At 38.1% G+C, this 16,134-nt stretch overlaps 1 protein-coding gene across 4 annotated transcripts in view; it reads right to left on the minus strand.

Annotated features, from left to right (window-relative positions):
- Positions 1–3,414, minus strand: part of mocs1 (molybdenum cofactor synthesis 1) — a 17,741-nt gene extending 14,327 nt beyond the window's left edge. For 2 of the 4 annotated variants that reach the window (XM_019884056.1, XM_019884047.1), the window contains exons 1-2: positions 3,119–3,411; positions 1,219–1,327 (exon numbers count right to left, since the gene is read on the minus strand). In XM_019884056.1, the coding sequence (XP_019739615.1) occupies positions 1,219–1,327; positions 3,119–3,310 (301 nt within the window). In that variant the 5' untranslated portion in view covers positions 3,311–3,411. Of the gene's footprint in view, positions 1–1,218; positions 1,365–3,118 lie in introns of all 4 variants that reach the window. The other 2 variants (XM_019884022.1, XM_019884031.1) reach the window with 2 other exon arrangements.
- Positions 3,415–16,134: the final 12,720 nt, after the last annotated feature.

Consider the following 16,134-nt stretch of genomic DNA (forward strand, 5'->3'; position numbering starts at 1 on the left):
GTGAGAGGTAAGTTCAGCTAACCTTTATGAATTTAAATGCAATATATAATGACCTATGAACAATTCAGCTTACGAAAAGCCTCTCGGAATGAATTGTGTTTATATCTTGGGGACTTATCAAAGAAATCTGGCATGAGAGAAAATGCATGTATTGCTCATTTCCTCATTCTCTTATACAAGTCAGCCACGGAGAGTCTAATCCTTGCGGTATTTTCAGAGGTTGAAGTGGGCATCAGTATAGATGTCCAAATAAAATGTTGGTGCTGATTGAGCGCCATTTTGAGAAATTATTAGCAATGTATATCTGTACAATGATTTTTGTTGGGTTCCTCCCATGACTCCTACTCACTTGGGAAGAAAGAAAGGAGTGTGGTCACAGCCATGACCAAAAGTCATGCCAACAGTAAAACACCCTGAGACCATTCATGTGTAGGGTTGCATCTCAGCCCAGGCACTAGATTCACTCACTATTTTGCCAAAGAACACAGCCATGAATACAGAATGGTATGAAAACGTCCTCCGAGAGCAACAACAACTTTTCAATATGATGCAGCACCTTGCCACAAGGCCAAAGTGAGAACTATGTGGCTCAGGGTACAAAACATTGACATCCAAGGCGAAGAAACTCCCCAGACCTTAACCATATTGAGATCAATTCTCAAGAGGAAGGGTGAACAAACAGAAACTCACAAATTCTGACAAACTCCAAGCATCGAGTGCTTATGCAAGAATGGGCTGCCATCAGTCAGGATGTGGCCCAGAAATTAATTGACAGCCTGCCAGGGCGAATTGGGGAGGTCTTGAAAAAGAAGGGTCAGCACTGCAAACACTGATTCTTTGCATTAACTTAATGTAATTGTCTATAAAAATCCTTTTAACATTTATGAAATACTTGTAATTATATTTCAGTTATCATTGTAACTCGTTACAAAAAGATCTAAAAACATTGAAGCTACAAACTTTGTGAAAACCAATATTTGCGTCATTCTCAGAACTTTTGGCTATGACTGTGTAGTGCTGACTAGAAAGGGGTGTTTTGAGAGTAGATAGTTATTTACTGATTTGTCAAAAAAATGATCAAATTTGATGGATGGTAGTATTCATTTTCCTGATTAAAAAAAAAATATATCAATAAAATAACATAAATTGAGCCTGTTAGTGAAAAATGGACAATCCTGGCCGGATGATCCTTTCAACAGACATGGCAGGTAGACTTACAGCGTAGGTTGCATTTCTCAGTCAGGGAGATGCGTAAGTAATTGTGTCTCCGGCCAAAGTTGTCCGTCAAGAACGATGAAAAGGGAATGTTGTCCTCCCTAAGCTTCTCCTGGTGAAGAGTCAGATGACGGGGTCAGTCCTAGTAACTATAGTGATAATAAATTACTTTTCTATGGTTAAACCACCCTTAAATCCATTTTTTTTCAACAGTTATATGCATAGTTTGTGTCCCTGCACAGGCTTGTGAATATAACAAACGCTGTGTTGTAATCAATCGCACAGTATTTCAATAATGTTTGGCTCAATTCATATCTACAGCAAAAAAAAAAAAAAACCCAGAAAACACTGCGGGTGCTTTCTGAAACTGAAATCCATTGCATTTATGACAGCTGGCTGAACTAAAAAACTGGCTAATCATTTAGAATTGGCGAGCAAGCTTCCCAAGGGAGTCACATTGCAATAGTGCATGGTCTCATGGAATGATTATGACCTTCGTGCCGGTAGTTATGCTGCTCTGCTCTCTGTGTGAAGGCGAACACAAGATTTAGTGTTTGGTGACACGCGTTATACTACATCACAGGACTTTAGCCTGACTTGTGACAACAATTACTCTTTTGTTCACTAATTCAGTCACCCTAAAACAATTCAAATTCTTAGCCTGTCACCTCAAGTAAAACAGAGAGACACTTCCAACACAACTAATTCTACTTTCAATAGTATCTTAACCTCCTGACTACCAGGGAAAAAAAAAAGTCGTCCAATCACATTTATTTTGAAATTCCCCAATCTATGTGAAGTAATTGGACTACTCCAAAAGAAATTTTTGAAATTCCACTACATTTTTTAAACACTTGAATACTAGGCTCAAATACACTTAAAACAACTCAAACAACACTTTAACGTGTTCATAAGAGTCTTATAAATAAAATGCCAACAGCATTTCAAGACAAAATGTGTTTGATAAAAAGTATTACTTTTCCTCTTCCCATAAAAAGTGCTTGCACTGAGGGAAGCCATTTTCTTACTTTTTCTAACCCCTACAAATTTGGTATCATTGGAAAGCACTGAATGTCCTCATTAGAGTACCAAAAGGAGTTAATGCGATTGGATGCACTGGGTGGGAGATATTTAGGTTTACAAATGTCCTCTACAGAGGACAAATTTGAACTACTGGTAGTCAGGAGGATAATACAAAGGACGGCTGGTTAATCAACACCATGTTCACTTCAGTTGCAAGTCTGTAATTGCTGAGACCATGATTTTTTTTTTCTCCTCAAAAGGAGAACGCTTGGTTTGTTCAGGATGAGTGAAGTACATTAGGCATGCTGTTTTTGCCTATGCTAAAACCTTTTTGGCTACAAAATATGATCCTACTGCAAGAAAGCCTTGACATAATCATGAAACAGAAAATCACTAAAGACAGTAATAATATCTGAGTACAGCTGAATCTCTCGGGAGCAAATTTCCATGGGTTGCTATGATACACGATAATATAAAACTTATCAGCATCGCCGACATTTATCATTTGTTTTGTTATTTCAGAACAATGGCAATAACTCAGCATTCACACACTTATCATTTTTTTGACGATCTCATATATTTGATTACAAGACTGGTAACTTGTTTTTAAAAGCAATGTCAAATGTATTTAAAACCAATGTCTTATTGAATTTAAAGCAACTTAAGTACAGATTGCAAAGTCACATATAAGAGCTTGTTCTTTTTATGTTATCGATTAATAACCTAACTTGTCACAAATGTTGACGTATTTATTAAGTTATGTAATTAGCCTTACCTAGTGTTATACCGGTTTAATATATTGCCCCACATGTCTCAAACGTTCCCGGTACATTTACATTCCAGAAATGATCACATTATTTATAATAAATAGTAATATTACCTGTCTTGTCAAGGTTTTCGCAGATGTGTTTAAGTCGGAAGAAGCTAGAGTGGAATCCCCAAATTCAAGTCGGTTCTTGTGAGTCGCACTCGAGAAAGGTCTAGCTCCACTCATGCACTGAACCAAGAGTTTTCCGACATGTCGCACGCTCCTGTGTGTGTCGAGTAAGCCAAAGCTCAGGTTAGTAGCCATGGCGCTATTTTTCTGCTGTACTCATCTGTTCACAAAACTCGACAGAAAACGTGCCTGCGAGATAAACACGCCAGTGAACTGAGACGGAAAGCAAAGGTCATCATCTTGGGGAGCCAATCGAGCCACGTGACGTCACATGCTATTGCACTCTGGGAAATGTAGTCCGCCGCAGAGTAACCATTCACTACACACTGCAGCACAGCATTTGTTTGACTTTAGAATGAACTGCCACAAAAAATTTAAATTAACCACCACTAATCTATTTATATTTTTAGTGTCTGAAAGATATGTTCATATTCGACATTACTGTTTTTATCTATCGGTGAATCCACAGCTGACCTGTTTAAACAATCTCTCGACCATCTGGTTTGACTTGTTTCTGGAAGTGATATGGGCATTTAGCAAAGGGGTTTGCCTGTGAATCCCAACAAAGCAAGATTTTTTTGGACCGAAGGTGTTTCTATAAGCAGAAGTAAATATGCTTGGTCAGAGGGCCTTAGAATAATAACTAATGCATGGCCGTATTTGTGCCCTGCGATTCCCTTGTCAGCCAAGGAAGATGCTCCAGCACACCCGAGGGTAAGAGGTGTCGAAAATGGATGGAATGGTGGATTATGGTTTGTTTAGGGAGAGAGTGTAAAAAACTAAGATAGGAGTTCACGCTTATGTCCACTAGATGACAGTAGAATCATTTGTTTTTCAGAATTTACAGGCTGATCGTGTCAATAGGTATTACTGTACACTTGCAAAATATTCTCAGTTCAGTTGTACTATAGTTTATCAGATTGAAAATGAGTACCCAAAGAAGTTTCCAGTTAGTGTTGATTGACAAAAATCATCAGTGAGTGAAACGAGGTTTAATCAAGCAGCACTTTCTTTCTTTCTTTCTTCGTTTCTTTGTTCCTTCCTGTTTTCTTTTTCTTTTTCAACAATGTGGTAATCTGGATGTTTGTGAAATGAATCTGATAGGCCCCACAGCCTTGATTATGACAACTGTTGTGGGCACAATGAGGCACCATTGTCTTGATGACACGGTATTCACACCAGTTTTGCTATTTCTGGAGAGAGAGAAAAAGATGCAGTTGTTTCTCTTTCTTCTTATAAATGTTCAACAAAATGTACATCCTAAACTTTGACCTGGGGTTAAAATGTGTGTCTCCACCTTAAGAGAGAATTGAAGTGGTTAATGTGCCTGAACCAGTGAAATGGATGCTGGTTCCCTTCCTCAGATCTAGGATGGACGGTTGCATATTTAGAAGGAGTGAAAACAAAAGGGCACTGCTGTATATCCAAGTGTGGATATTATTGTTTTCACTCACTGTATTTTATTGACACATCAACAAAAACTTGCTTAGAATTCACGCTCCTCGATACAGTACCAAGGACAGATACCTCTTTATATTTTGTAATTTAGCGTCTGTCTCTCAATCAGTGAGGTTCTAGGTTCAAATCTCGACTCAGGCCTTCTTGTGTGGTGTTTGCATGCTCTCCCAGTGTTTGTGTTAGTTTTCTCCAAGTACTCTGCCTGCCTTCCACATTCCCCCCCAAAAATTTTATTGAAAACTTTAAACTGTTTCACAACCTTTATTGATTATTTTACAAAAGAAAAATCTCATAGCACACCGCCAAAAGAAAATTCCCCCAAAAAGAAGGATATAGTCACGGAAAGCTGTGACTTATTCTGTTGCATGAATCGTATCAGGTCCATTCACAGAGGTTGATTTCCCCTTTCTGCCATCTGATTCAAGAGCATTTTTTGTCATTGCTATGCCTTTTATTTTACTGTATGTCGCTGGTATCAATAGGTGAAAAAAAATATCTTATGATTATTTTCAGGGCAATTCAGTTAATGACTTTAACCCAAGAAACTGTTTGTTTACATAGAACATGAATAATTGAGTTCCTGTACAGCTCTTTATTGAATGTACTGAATAAACAGGCTGACTCAAACTGTACTTGTTCATGCTTACAGTATATATATATTACTTATGAGAGAAAATACAATATCATGGGAAACACGTGAATAGATATAAATAGACAAGATAGAGGACAAGCACTATGAGATAAATGAGATAAAATTTCATGAAAACTGGTATGCAAGGAGACAGTTTGAACAACTAGGCTGGCGGAATTCGAAGTGCCTGACCTTTTGTCTTCAATGAGAACATATACACAAGCATAAATGAAAGAAATATTTTCCCTTTGACACAAGTGGCATCCACCAAAAATACTTTGAATTTGTTTTGTATTCCTGTAATATCAGAGAGAGCCACAAGGGGGCAGGAGCAACGTGACCTTTTTTGTCTTCACCCTAGAGCAGAGTTCATATGATGCTGCAATTAAAATACGTGCATACAAGTGCAAAGAAATATATATTTTTTCCAACATAGAGAATATCTAGGCCTCTTTAGCACATAGTTACATCGTGACTTGAGCTAGACTGTTTTACGGCTGTGACCTTCCCGAGTTGGAAGTTCTGCAGCTTAAGCTTGCACAGACCAGTTAAAATCATGGAGTCACACCCTGGAAGATACCAAAAGCATTTATTTTGGGGTTGACTTCCCCTTCAGGCAAAACGCTGAACCCCCAGTTGCTCCTGCTGCTGCGCCATCAGCAGATGAAAGAAAAGTGGGTGTGAAGCACTTTAGGAGTCACGGAGACAGAAGAGCCTATACAAGTGAAAGCCCATTTTCCATCTATTCCTCTCTCTGTCTCTCCTTATCATCTATCAAGGACATTGAGTAAGGTCAAAATGCAGTCCTTTTGAGTGACATGACATCAAACAAATGAAATTTGAAAAAGAACAAAATTGGAATTTTTCTCAGCACACTATTTTAAATTGTATTGCCTTCCATTGGTAGATAAGGTATTGAACATAAGCATAAGCTACATGGTAATTATTTGGATTGTGTCCACATATTCCACATATGGCTGAACTTTCACAAAAGTACCTTAGATCAATGATGGGTTACACAAATCTGAATTGCCTCTCATCATTCCTCTCTCAGTTTAGTACCTAAAATGCCTCCGGATCCAATGAACATTTCCAATGGGCAGCAGAGCACGAAATCGCAGCTTTTTTTGTACTTTGGAAATCATGTGAAACAAGCTGACTGTTCTTGGTTCACTTAAGTCTCACAGCAATTTATTTACCTTGTTCATATGATAAGATACTGGATGTGTATTTACCTCTGCCTACAAGATTTGTTAATATTTGAGCAATTTTCAGGGTTGTGAATAACAATGGAACAGCTTATATTGCTTGTATTAAAATATTATGTCTCCACCTTGAGAAGCGAATTGCAGAGGTGAATGTGCTTGAACCATTGCAGTGGATTCTGGCCCCCACGATAGTTTTGTTTGTCACCCAGGCAGGAATATGGAAAACAAAGCCTCCATTAAAAAAAAAAAATGCAGGTTCTATTCACTGCATTTATGATTAGTGGAGGATATTTTTTTTGAAAGCATTATGATTTCAGCACCATCTCTACAGTGACAGCTTGCAAAAGCAGAATAATAACCACTCTTGCAATCACAGTCTTGATTACATTAACCTTCAATTGTTGTAAGGATTACTAATATATATTGTTCTATATTGCTCCCATTATATTTGATATCTTTCACATTTCCTGTCAAATTTATATTTTCCACTATATTTTCTGATCAGAACAGTTTGTCGACATTTTTTTTTTAAACCAATGGCCAGTGGACCGGTGCTGTGCCGCGGAGTGGTGGTTTGAGACATTGATATGCTGTATTGTCTATTTCAGGGAGGGCAGTGAAGTGTATTTTTCAATACAATAGCACAATAGTAAGAAATGCTTTCTCTCTTCATGTACTGTATAGTGTATTTATCTTTGCATGTTACACATTTACATAATTTGACTGCCAACAAGGGATTACACATGGTAATCCGTCTCCAAGTGTCCACTTCACCGTGGTGATCTGCGATCACTATGGCCAACTTTACATCATCCACCTGTGGAGGGCTGCTCTTACGATTTTCTGCATGGACTCCAGCGAGTCCATTGCGGCTTCCCCAATGTCAAAGACTGTGCACCCTGCTGATTTCAAAAACAATGAGAGAAGCCAATTTGCTTTTGGCCAGGAGGCAAGTTGGCTGTATTCACATCCACAACGGTGCAAACGCCCATTTCGAACTGCACTTGTCGACAAAAATACCAAAAGAGAGAATATTTCACCCATGCGCACAATTAGACTGCATTTTGTGCTAGACTTGACATGAAAATAGAGCTGATAATATTGTGCTACCTTTTCTCTGTTAGACACACATTATACCTAACATTAATACTTTTCTATTAAACGTATAATATTTTCGCACCACTGTGGATGACTTTCAAAGATTTTCATCCTCACCCTTTGCAGATTCGCATTATTTTTGCAGAAAAATCACATGCCAGCTAAGAATCACTGTGATGCTGGCATCGGTGGGCCTCTCCTGCTAAGCAGGTGGTGCACGTCTGTGAGGCTATTTTGACATTAGTCATTCAGCATTTGTCATGCCATTTGGGTTGCATCGAGCCTCCACAATTTTTGGATGCATGGTGGAGGAAACTGTGTTTTCTTCCTCTTCACTTGAATGGTAGGTTTGACGTGTGGACACACAGAATTAATGCCAGACCAGGATACATTGTATAGAAACTAGTTCGTGGATGGATGCTTGGATATAAATACAGCAATTATCAATTAAAGGACATAGTTGATCTCTATTAGTATCTAGCAGTATAATCCCAAACCTCTGCAGGAAAAATAGTTGAGAAAATGAACGGAATGTTTCAATACTGTTGGTGAGTATTTAAATATTGAGGATGTATTACAGCAAATTATGACCCTTTCCAAACATATTGCAAATGTTAAAAAAAAATATGATCTTGATTTGAAATATAATCACAGTTAGAATTTGCTATATGAATGCAAAGTTAAAAGCTGATCCCGACTGCGCACTTGTGTACAGCATAACCTGGGTTTATAATCTTTCTATTCCATGGCAGAGAGCCATTCACAGCAAATGCCAATTTAGAGTTTTCAATTAACCAGAGAGAAAAAGAATCAAACAACATTCAACAAAATGTATTGTTTGTGAGGGTGAATAAGCGGCTATGTGTGCCATGCGGTAGACGCCTGTGACCCTGACGAGGACAAGCACTAGAGAAAATGGATGTATATCCGTTTCAAGTAAATGCAGCTTCATCTGCTGTGAATTTGACCTTTCCATTCTCTCAAAAAGGACTTCCAGACTGCTGGGAGGATTACCTTTTGCTTTTTATAACCCAGCAGGCAAAAACACGAACAGTATAATTTTTGTCATTCAGAGTAGGTCCTTTGACATCAAACACTATTGGGGCACACTGCTCTTAGTTGATATGCTTTAGCTCAAGGACATGTGGACCCCCTGCAAATGTCCTGTCTATCTTCAAGTTAAGCCTCAAGCTTGAATCAATTCTGCACCAGAGTGTGTGTGGGCCAATGGTGACAACTCAGAAAAAAATAGCAATGAGAGGGGCGGAGGACAGCAACAGCAATAACTTTGAACATCAAACAATGGCAAAGGATTGTGTTATTATTTCCTAAAGGTGCGGTGTTGCAAATGTACATTGATGGAATCGGCCTAATCATCACGACTCCCGGGCACAGTTGAAGACTTTCAGTGTGCCAAATGGGCTAGAATCTATAGCAATGTTTGTTTTTCTGTGAAAATACAGGCGATTCTACTTTCTAGCTCACTAGATTTACACAAAATCATAGTATGGGACTACTCTAAAATTATTTGCAAATCTTTCAATGGTTCCAACCATTAAAAAAAACAAACTTAGTTCACCATATAACACTTAGATTACTGCGGGGTTCGGCAACCTGCAGCTCTGGAGCCGCATGCAGCTCTTTAGCGCCATCCTAGTGGCTCCTCTGGAGCTTTTTCGAAAATGTTTGAAAAAGGAAAAAGATGGCTGAGGGAATTATATATTTTTTTTAATATGGTTTCTGTAGGAGGACAAACATGATACAATCATTCTTAACGTTTTCCACTGCTGTAAAAATGTGTAGAATAAATATTACATTTCAACATTTCTGTCAACGAAGATTTGCAAAGACACACGTTTCTACTAGCAGGACAGGATGCCAGGCAGGTGACTGTTGTTTAAAAAAAAAATTGTGTTTTATGTACAATTCACCGAGGGTACTGGCAAAGAATGGGAATCCAGAGGGCAGAGAGAAGCATTTTTAAATGGTACACGTGAGCTGCGATAGTTAACACGCTGCAAAAGGTTGTCCCACGCCTCGGTCATCTTAGCGGCCATTATGGTTGTTGCTCCTTATAGCATGCGTGTCTAAGTGCGTATGCGTGGGTGTGTCACGGGTCGATCGCGGGAGGTTGATTGATTGAAAAAAAGTTGAGCACCCCTGCTCTCCAGATGCACCGCAGGGAAAAAAAAAAGTTTTAATCATGAAAGCTCATTGTGTATTTGTAGCCAATGCAGTCATTTTGATAGTAGGCTAATAGAGTGAGTATAGGTACATACAGCATGTGTTGCCTTCATTATAAGGCATTTATGTTTTTTGCGGCTCCAGACATATTTGTTTTTTGTTTTTTTTTTGTTCCAATATGGCTCTTTCAACATTTTGGGTTGCCGACCTCTGGACTAGTGTAATTAATCATCCATATAATGCCATGGACCTTCTCAAACGGTCAAGTACACATGATCAAATAATAATACATTCAGATGAAATGGTGCATAACAATAAATTCCACTATTAGGGGAAAATACGTCAGAGATGTAAACATATAACAAGTGAGAATTAAACATTGAGCTCTAAATCATCAAACATCTCACTCCATGTTGTGTATTACATTGTTCCCTCGATATATGCTGTCGAAACAGCATTCATTTCTTCCGCCCCTTGATATTTAGAAACAGTATCATGATTCACTTCAATGCACACTGTCGAACAACAAGCATGCGCATACAAGAGTGTGTGTGGAATCAGTTCAGTCGTCCAATTGAACAACCTGATAGCCCGAGGGAAGGTGCTGAATCCCATTTTTACTGACCCCGCAGATGGAATCCTACAGAATCTTTAGTAGTAGAACCGAGGGCAAGTATTTCCACCATGATTGAAGTCCTTTATATACGGTATTTTGGTAAATTGGTGTCTTTTGTGGTCTGTACAACCATCCGTGTAAACTGCTGCAGGGTGTTGCGATCCGAGGCGGTGCATGATTCCCATCCAGGTGGTGATGCAGCTGCTAAGGATGCTTTCAAAGTCCCTGTGTAGAATTGCGTGGGTGGTAGGACACATGGCTTCCTTGGCTCCTCAGCTTGCATTGACAGTAGAGATGCTTCGTGGCTTGGATAGGTGAGTTGGTGTGGTTGCCTGCCAGATGGCCACCAATGTCAGCTTATACAACTGAATGAACTATTTGTTACATAATATCTCGACAGGATTGATTCATTCAAAGGCCAATTTGTAAGTTATTTGATTCATGGGCATTTTATGAAAGTGACCTAAGAAAATGGCAAAGGGTTTTAAAAAGCTGATATTATGGAGACTCAGAATTTTGTTTTAATAGTCGTTTGTTTGGAGTGTATTCATATCCCCGATTGTATTTTTGCAGCATTCGAAGGGCGTTTGATACATTTGAGTATAATATAGAGCCAAGGGCTCCATTTTACATAAGGAAAATTTCGCTGCACACAAGCAAACAAAAATACTGAAGCGATGACGAGCTCATCACAATTAAAAAAAAAACGACGACGACAACAACAACAACAAAGAAGCTGATATTCTCACTGGAAGGCAACAAAAAATGGATACACAGGTTTATTTTACCTTTTGTAATCAAATAGAAAATGATTTCATTATTCTGCCTGCCTGTCGCTATACGTCACTGGCATAGAGAGATGAACAAAGATGCATCTGGAAGAATAATATTTAGTCAAAATAAGTGAAATTTGGAAAGTTAATGAAATGTTAGACCGGTTATTATTACTGGTTTTCCTCACCAGGGTCACAGGGTGTGCTGGAGCCAAGCGCAGCTGTCTTCGGCAGTGGCGGGGGTCACCCTGAACCGTTTGTCAGCCAGTCGCGATGCACACATAGACATACAACCATCCACGTTCACACTCACACCAAGGGAAAATTTTGAATTTTCAATCAGCCTGTCATGCATGTATTTGCAATGTGAAAGGAAACCGGAGTACCCGGAGAAAACCCACAGAGGCACAGGGAGAACATGCAAACTCCACACAGGAAGGCCGGAGCCGGAATCAAACCTGGTACCTATGTACTGGGAGGCTGATATTCTTTCTTCTCTCTCTCTCTCTCTCTCTCTCTCTCTCATATATATGTATTTCAATGGGCATCAATTCTATGCGGATTTTCACTTTCACAGGCCGTTGCGTAATTTGTTCTTTTTTAACATTGGACATTGACCTATTTTGACATTTTGGTGGTAAAGTGTCAACATTCTTTTGATACTTTCTTGTGGCAAAGCAGCAATATGCTATCAATTAAGCAAACAAACATGCTTATACTGTATATACTTACTAGACTTATTTTCAGTATGAATAATTATGGACTTAACTGTGCGATGGGTAACTATACCCATATGACGAATGAAGACTGGCAGGAAACCGTCCCTTGTCACACTGTATGTGATGTATTGAAGGTTGACATGTAAATGCTCTTGTGGTGCTGTTGTATCATTTTTCATTTTACAGTCTGGTTAAGATCCAGTGTAATTAAAAAAATAAAATAAAACATCATTTGATGAAACTTGAGAATGGATTTCACTTATTTTAAGACATCTCCCAAGAACTGCATTGTTTGATTAATGGTTTGCCTTGAGAGTTTTCGCATGAATAGAGTTGTTCGGAACCCACAATAGTTTAGGGTGTACCCACTGACTTAATTGCTGACCTTTGGCGGTTTGTCCCCTCAGTCATGGTCTGCCTCTTTTAAAGGAGCTCTTATTAACTTCTGCAGTGGTGAAGTGCTTTCGAGTTCTCTGAGATTAATGAAAAGGTAAGAGTGAATAATTCAAGTTTATCTTCTTGATTCATAGCTGAACTCTCTTTGGGTATTAAACCCCACAGTTTGTTTGCCTTTCAGCTGCAAGTCATTGCATAGCACAACCATTTGGAGGAAATGTTTTTGTTGCACATCCTTATGAATAAATCATGAATGCAAACAACCAAACAAAAAAAAAAAAAAACTGTATCAAGACTGGACTTCTAAAGATCCCCTTTTCAGCCTGCAAGAGCACCATCCTTTGACCATTTGCCCTTCATATTAAAGTTATAAGCCATAGCTAATTAGAATTCAAAGACGTGCTGAGGATGCAGTTATGGAAATATTTGGAAGCCATTTCAGCATTTCATTTAGCTTTTGCTGTTTCCTACCAGTATTTAGTGCAGACATGAGTTATTCGATTGCTGCAATGCGTTTAACTTTGATATGACTTTGTCATGAAGTTTAGAGTACAGTCATTGGTTCTAAAGTTGTTTTCCACAATGTCACAAGCTGAAAGACACTTTCACACCCCCCCCCCAAAAAAAATACTTCATGTAAAGCTGACATGCAGTATTATAAAATTAACTTTTTGAAGGCTCATGTACGAGGAGTTGGAGTGCCAGCCCACCCATCAAAAGTGAAATGACACAATCAAGCAAATCTTTTCTGAGCTGTCCAGTTCAAAAAAATGCGCTCAAGTTATTCAGAGGTTTGCCACACATTCACATGACATCACAATTAGGATAATTTACAAGGCAGAGCTGCAATGAGTTTTTAAACAGCCTAAGCTTCTAAAAAGCAGCACGTCTGTGCGGATTCAAGGAGACAAAATAGGATCTGTGCTATCTTTCGCTTTACTTCACCCTTTTTTTTTTTTTTTTTAATTGAGAATTCAACATGCTCCCTCCCAATCGCCGTATTCATCATTGGCCCAACAGTATAGGGGGACGGGGTGAGCAGTGATTAATTTTTATGAGTCGAGAACACCACTCAAAGCAGGCTCATTTCACTGCGCTCACAAAAGAGGCTATGCAATATCCTCTAATTCTCAAAGATAAGAAAAGAATGATTAAATCCATTGCTTTCAACAATCTTTCAGCGGACACAATTGAATCACACGCTGTATTAGCAGGCAACGCACTACTTGTACTTTGGCATAGATGTTGGTCTGAAACTGAAAATGATGTCACCCAACATGGCACTGACGTTCAGCTAAGTGATTATTTTGTGTTTTCTTATTTCACAAACATAATATTAATCAGAGCACTGTGTTTTTACTAATGTTGGCAGTTATACTGTATTCTTCATTTTTTAAAAAAAATTGGGTTCAGGTCCCCTTTAATGGTTCCAATGATGTTTTGTAAATGTGTAGCTTTTATTGTATATGCTGCATTTCCATCTTCTATTCATCTTTCAAGATAGCCATATGGGTCATTTAGACTCAAATAACACAGCCTTAGAACGAGTGGAATGTTGCATATTGCTCAAGGACACTGGGGTAGGGCCCACAGACTTTTGTCAGTGAGACTGTCACAACAACAGCAATGCCAGATTCCTCATTAGGTTTGATGGGTACGTTAAGTTTAGGTTTTTCCCAGGTAGAGGAAATGTTAAGGTAGTCAGGCGTTGAAAAATGAATCACTGTTTCCCAATATACAGTAATCAACATAATAGACAAGATAAAATATTTTTTCCAGCAAACGTGAGCCTGTACCGCTCTTACCAGTTTGTTTGTTTTGTTTGTTTGTTTGTTTATTGAACATAAAACATATACAGTAATAATTTGACAGAAAATAAGGTAAATAAAATAGTAAAGAGGAAAGAGAAATTTGTCATCATTCAACACAGTTATTATGTTCAAGGGAGTAAGAAGAAGTAAAGAATTTATCTAGTCCTACCCCGTGTTATATGTTTATATCTATTGAATCATTTTTATATCAATCAGAAAAGAAACAAAGTAAGAAGAAAGAAGTCTCCATTAAGGCTCATACTTTACCCTTAACCGTGATATTTTTATACTTTTGGTTTGTATCGGGAATTTATACATACACACCCTGGCACTCTTGTGTTAATATTCTCTTGTATTCATAATGGATATTTCAATACCTTTCTCTATTTATCAACCTAGTTCTGATTCATTATATTTAATGTTTAGAATTTATCATTTTAACTCTGATTGATGTAGGTAGTTTGTACTATTTTTTTGAATTTGTTTTTGAACTCAGCAAGCGATTTACTCATTTTCAGGTCTGTTTCGAAATTATTCCACAGATTAACACCTTTGATAGATACACTTCTTTGCTTGATGTTTGTTCTTGTTTTGAGTTTTTTGAATAAGTTGGTACCTCTTAAATCATAGCTGCTTTCTCGAATTTCGAAAAACTTCAGAATGTTTTGGCAGAGCAGGTTATTGTGTACTTTGTACATTAATTGGGCGATTTTAAAGTCAACCAGGTCATGAAATTTCATCGTATTTAATTTGATAAATTGTGGATTTGTGGGTTCCGTATATTTCGATTTATTAATAATTCGAATTGCTTTTTTTTGTAGTTTTAAGATAGGGAGTGTGTTTGTTTTGCAGGCATTTCCCCATATTTCCACACAGTAGGTCATATATGGTAATAATAATGAAGAATATAATGTGTACATTATTATTATTACAGTCACTGAATCTAGAAATCATCTAGCTTATTTCCCTCTGCCTAACACCATAAGTGCTACAGTTGGGTGCAAAGCAACAGCTTCTATAGTGACTGTATGTAAATTGTTTGACATCATACAAGTGCACCAAAGTCCGTGTATGTTACATGTAATAAAATGAAAATAAAAGCCCCTTGATGAGCTGGGAGGATCGCTGAAGTGAATACTTTTAGGTTTTAAGGTCTAACGACTCTACACCAAGCGTTCAAACAAAATCATTGACACTGTAGAATTATGACAATTAGAATAGGTTTAATTAAAGTGATTGAAAATCAATTGAGTTTTACAATATGAAAAAACTTCCTGCCTGTGACGTTTCACCCGAGGTGTTCAGAACATTGGATATCCAGTATACAACCATGAACATGTGGCCAAACATATACCATGGATTGAAATAGTCCTGCTCACAACACTTTGCCCAAAGCCACACTGCAGCCGTGACATTTTAAACAGGAAAAAAAGAAGAATGAGAAAATGAAGCTTTCTCAACCATATGATTGGCTTTCCACTCGTGTCCTTGGTGCTATCCCAAAAAAATAGCTGTATTAGTCATAGCTGAGCGGGCACTCTCTTTTTATACAGTATTGTGGCACTTTCTGAATTGCTGGAACTCATGTATTGTCAGATGTGAATGAATGCATGAATGAATTTGTTGGAAAGAAAAGAACTTCAAACTGACAAGAGTAATAATAAATATTAGGGGTGTGGATTTCTGCTCAAAAGACGATTCGATAGTTTTTTGATATGTGGTGTGCGAAATGATTCAAGGACGGTTCAAGATGAAAGTGGAACGATTCGGGTAGAATTCCCTTTGATATGATATGGGATTGAGTTTGCGTGTTCTCCCCGTGCCTGTGTGGGTTTCCTCCCACATTTCAACAACATGCACCAGAGGTTAATTGAACAGTCTAACTTGCCGCTAGGTTGTTATTGTGAGTGCAAATGGTAGTTTGTCTATGTGTGCTCTGCGATTGGCTGGCAACCAGCTCAGGGTGTCAATTTGATACCTATCTCTACTGATGCACTTGCATAAATCAACATTCGAGCTTGAAATGTTTTGTTTTGTTTTGTTTTTTGTTAAACCCAGAATAAAT

Source organism: Hippocampus comes, unplaced genomic scaffold (assembly GCF_001891065.2).
Source record: "Hippocampus comes isolate QL1 unplaced genomic scaffold, H_comes_QL1_v1.1 scaffold331, whole genome shotgun sequence".
NCBI lineage: Eukaryota > Metazoa > Chordata > Actinopteri > Syngnathiformes > Syngnathidae > Hippocampus > Hippocampus comes.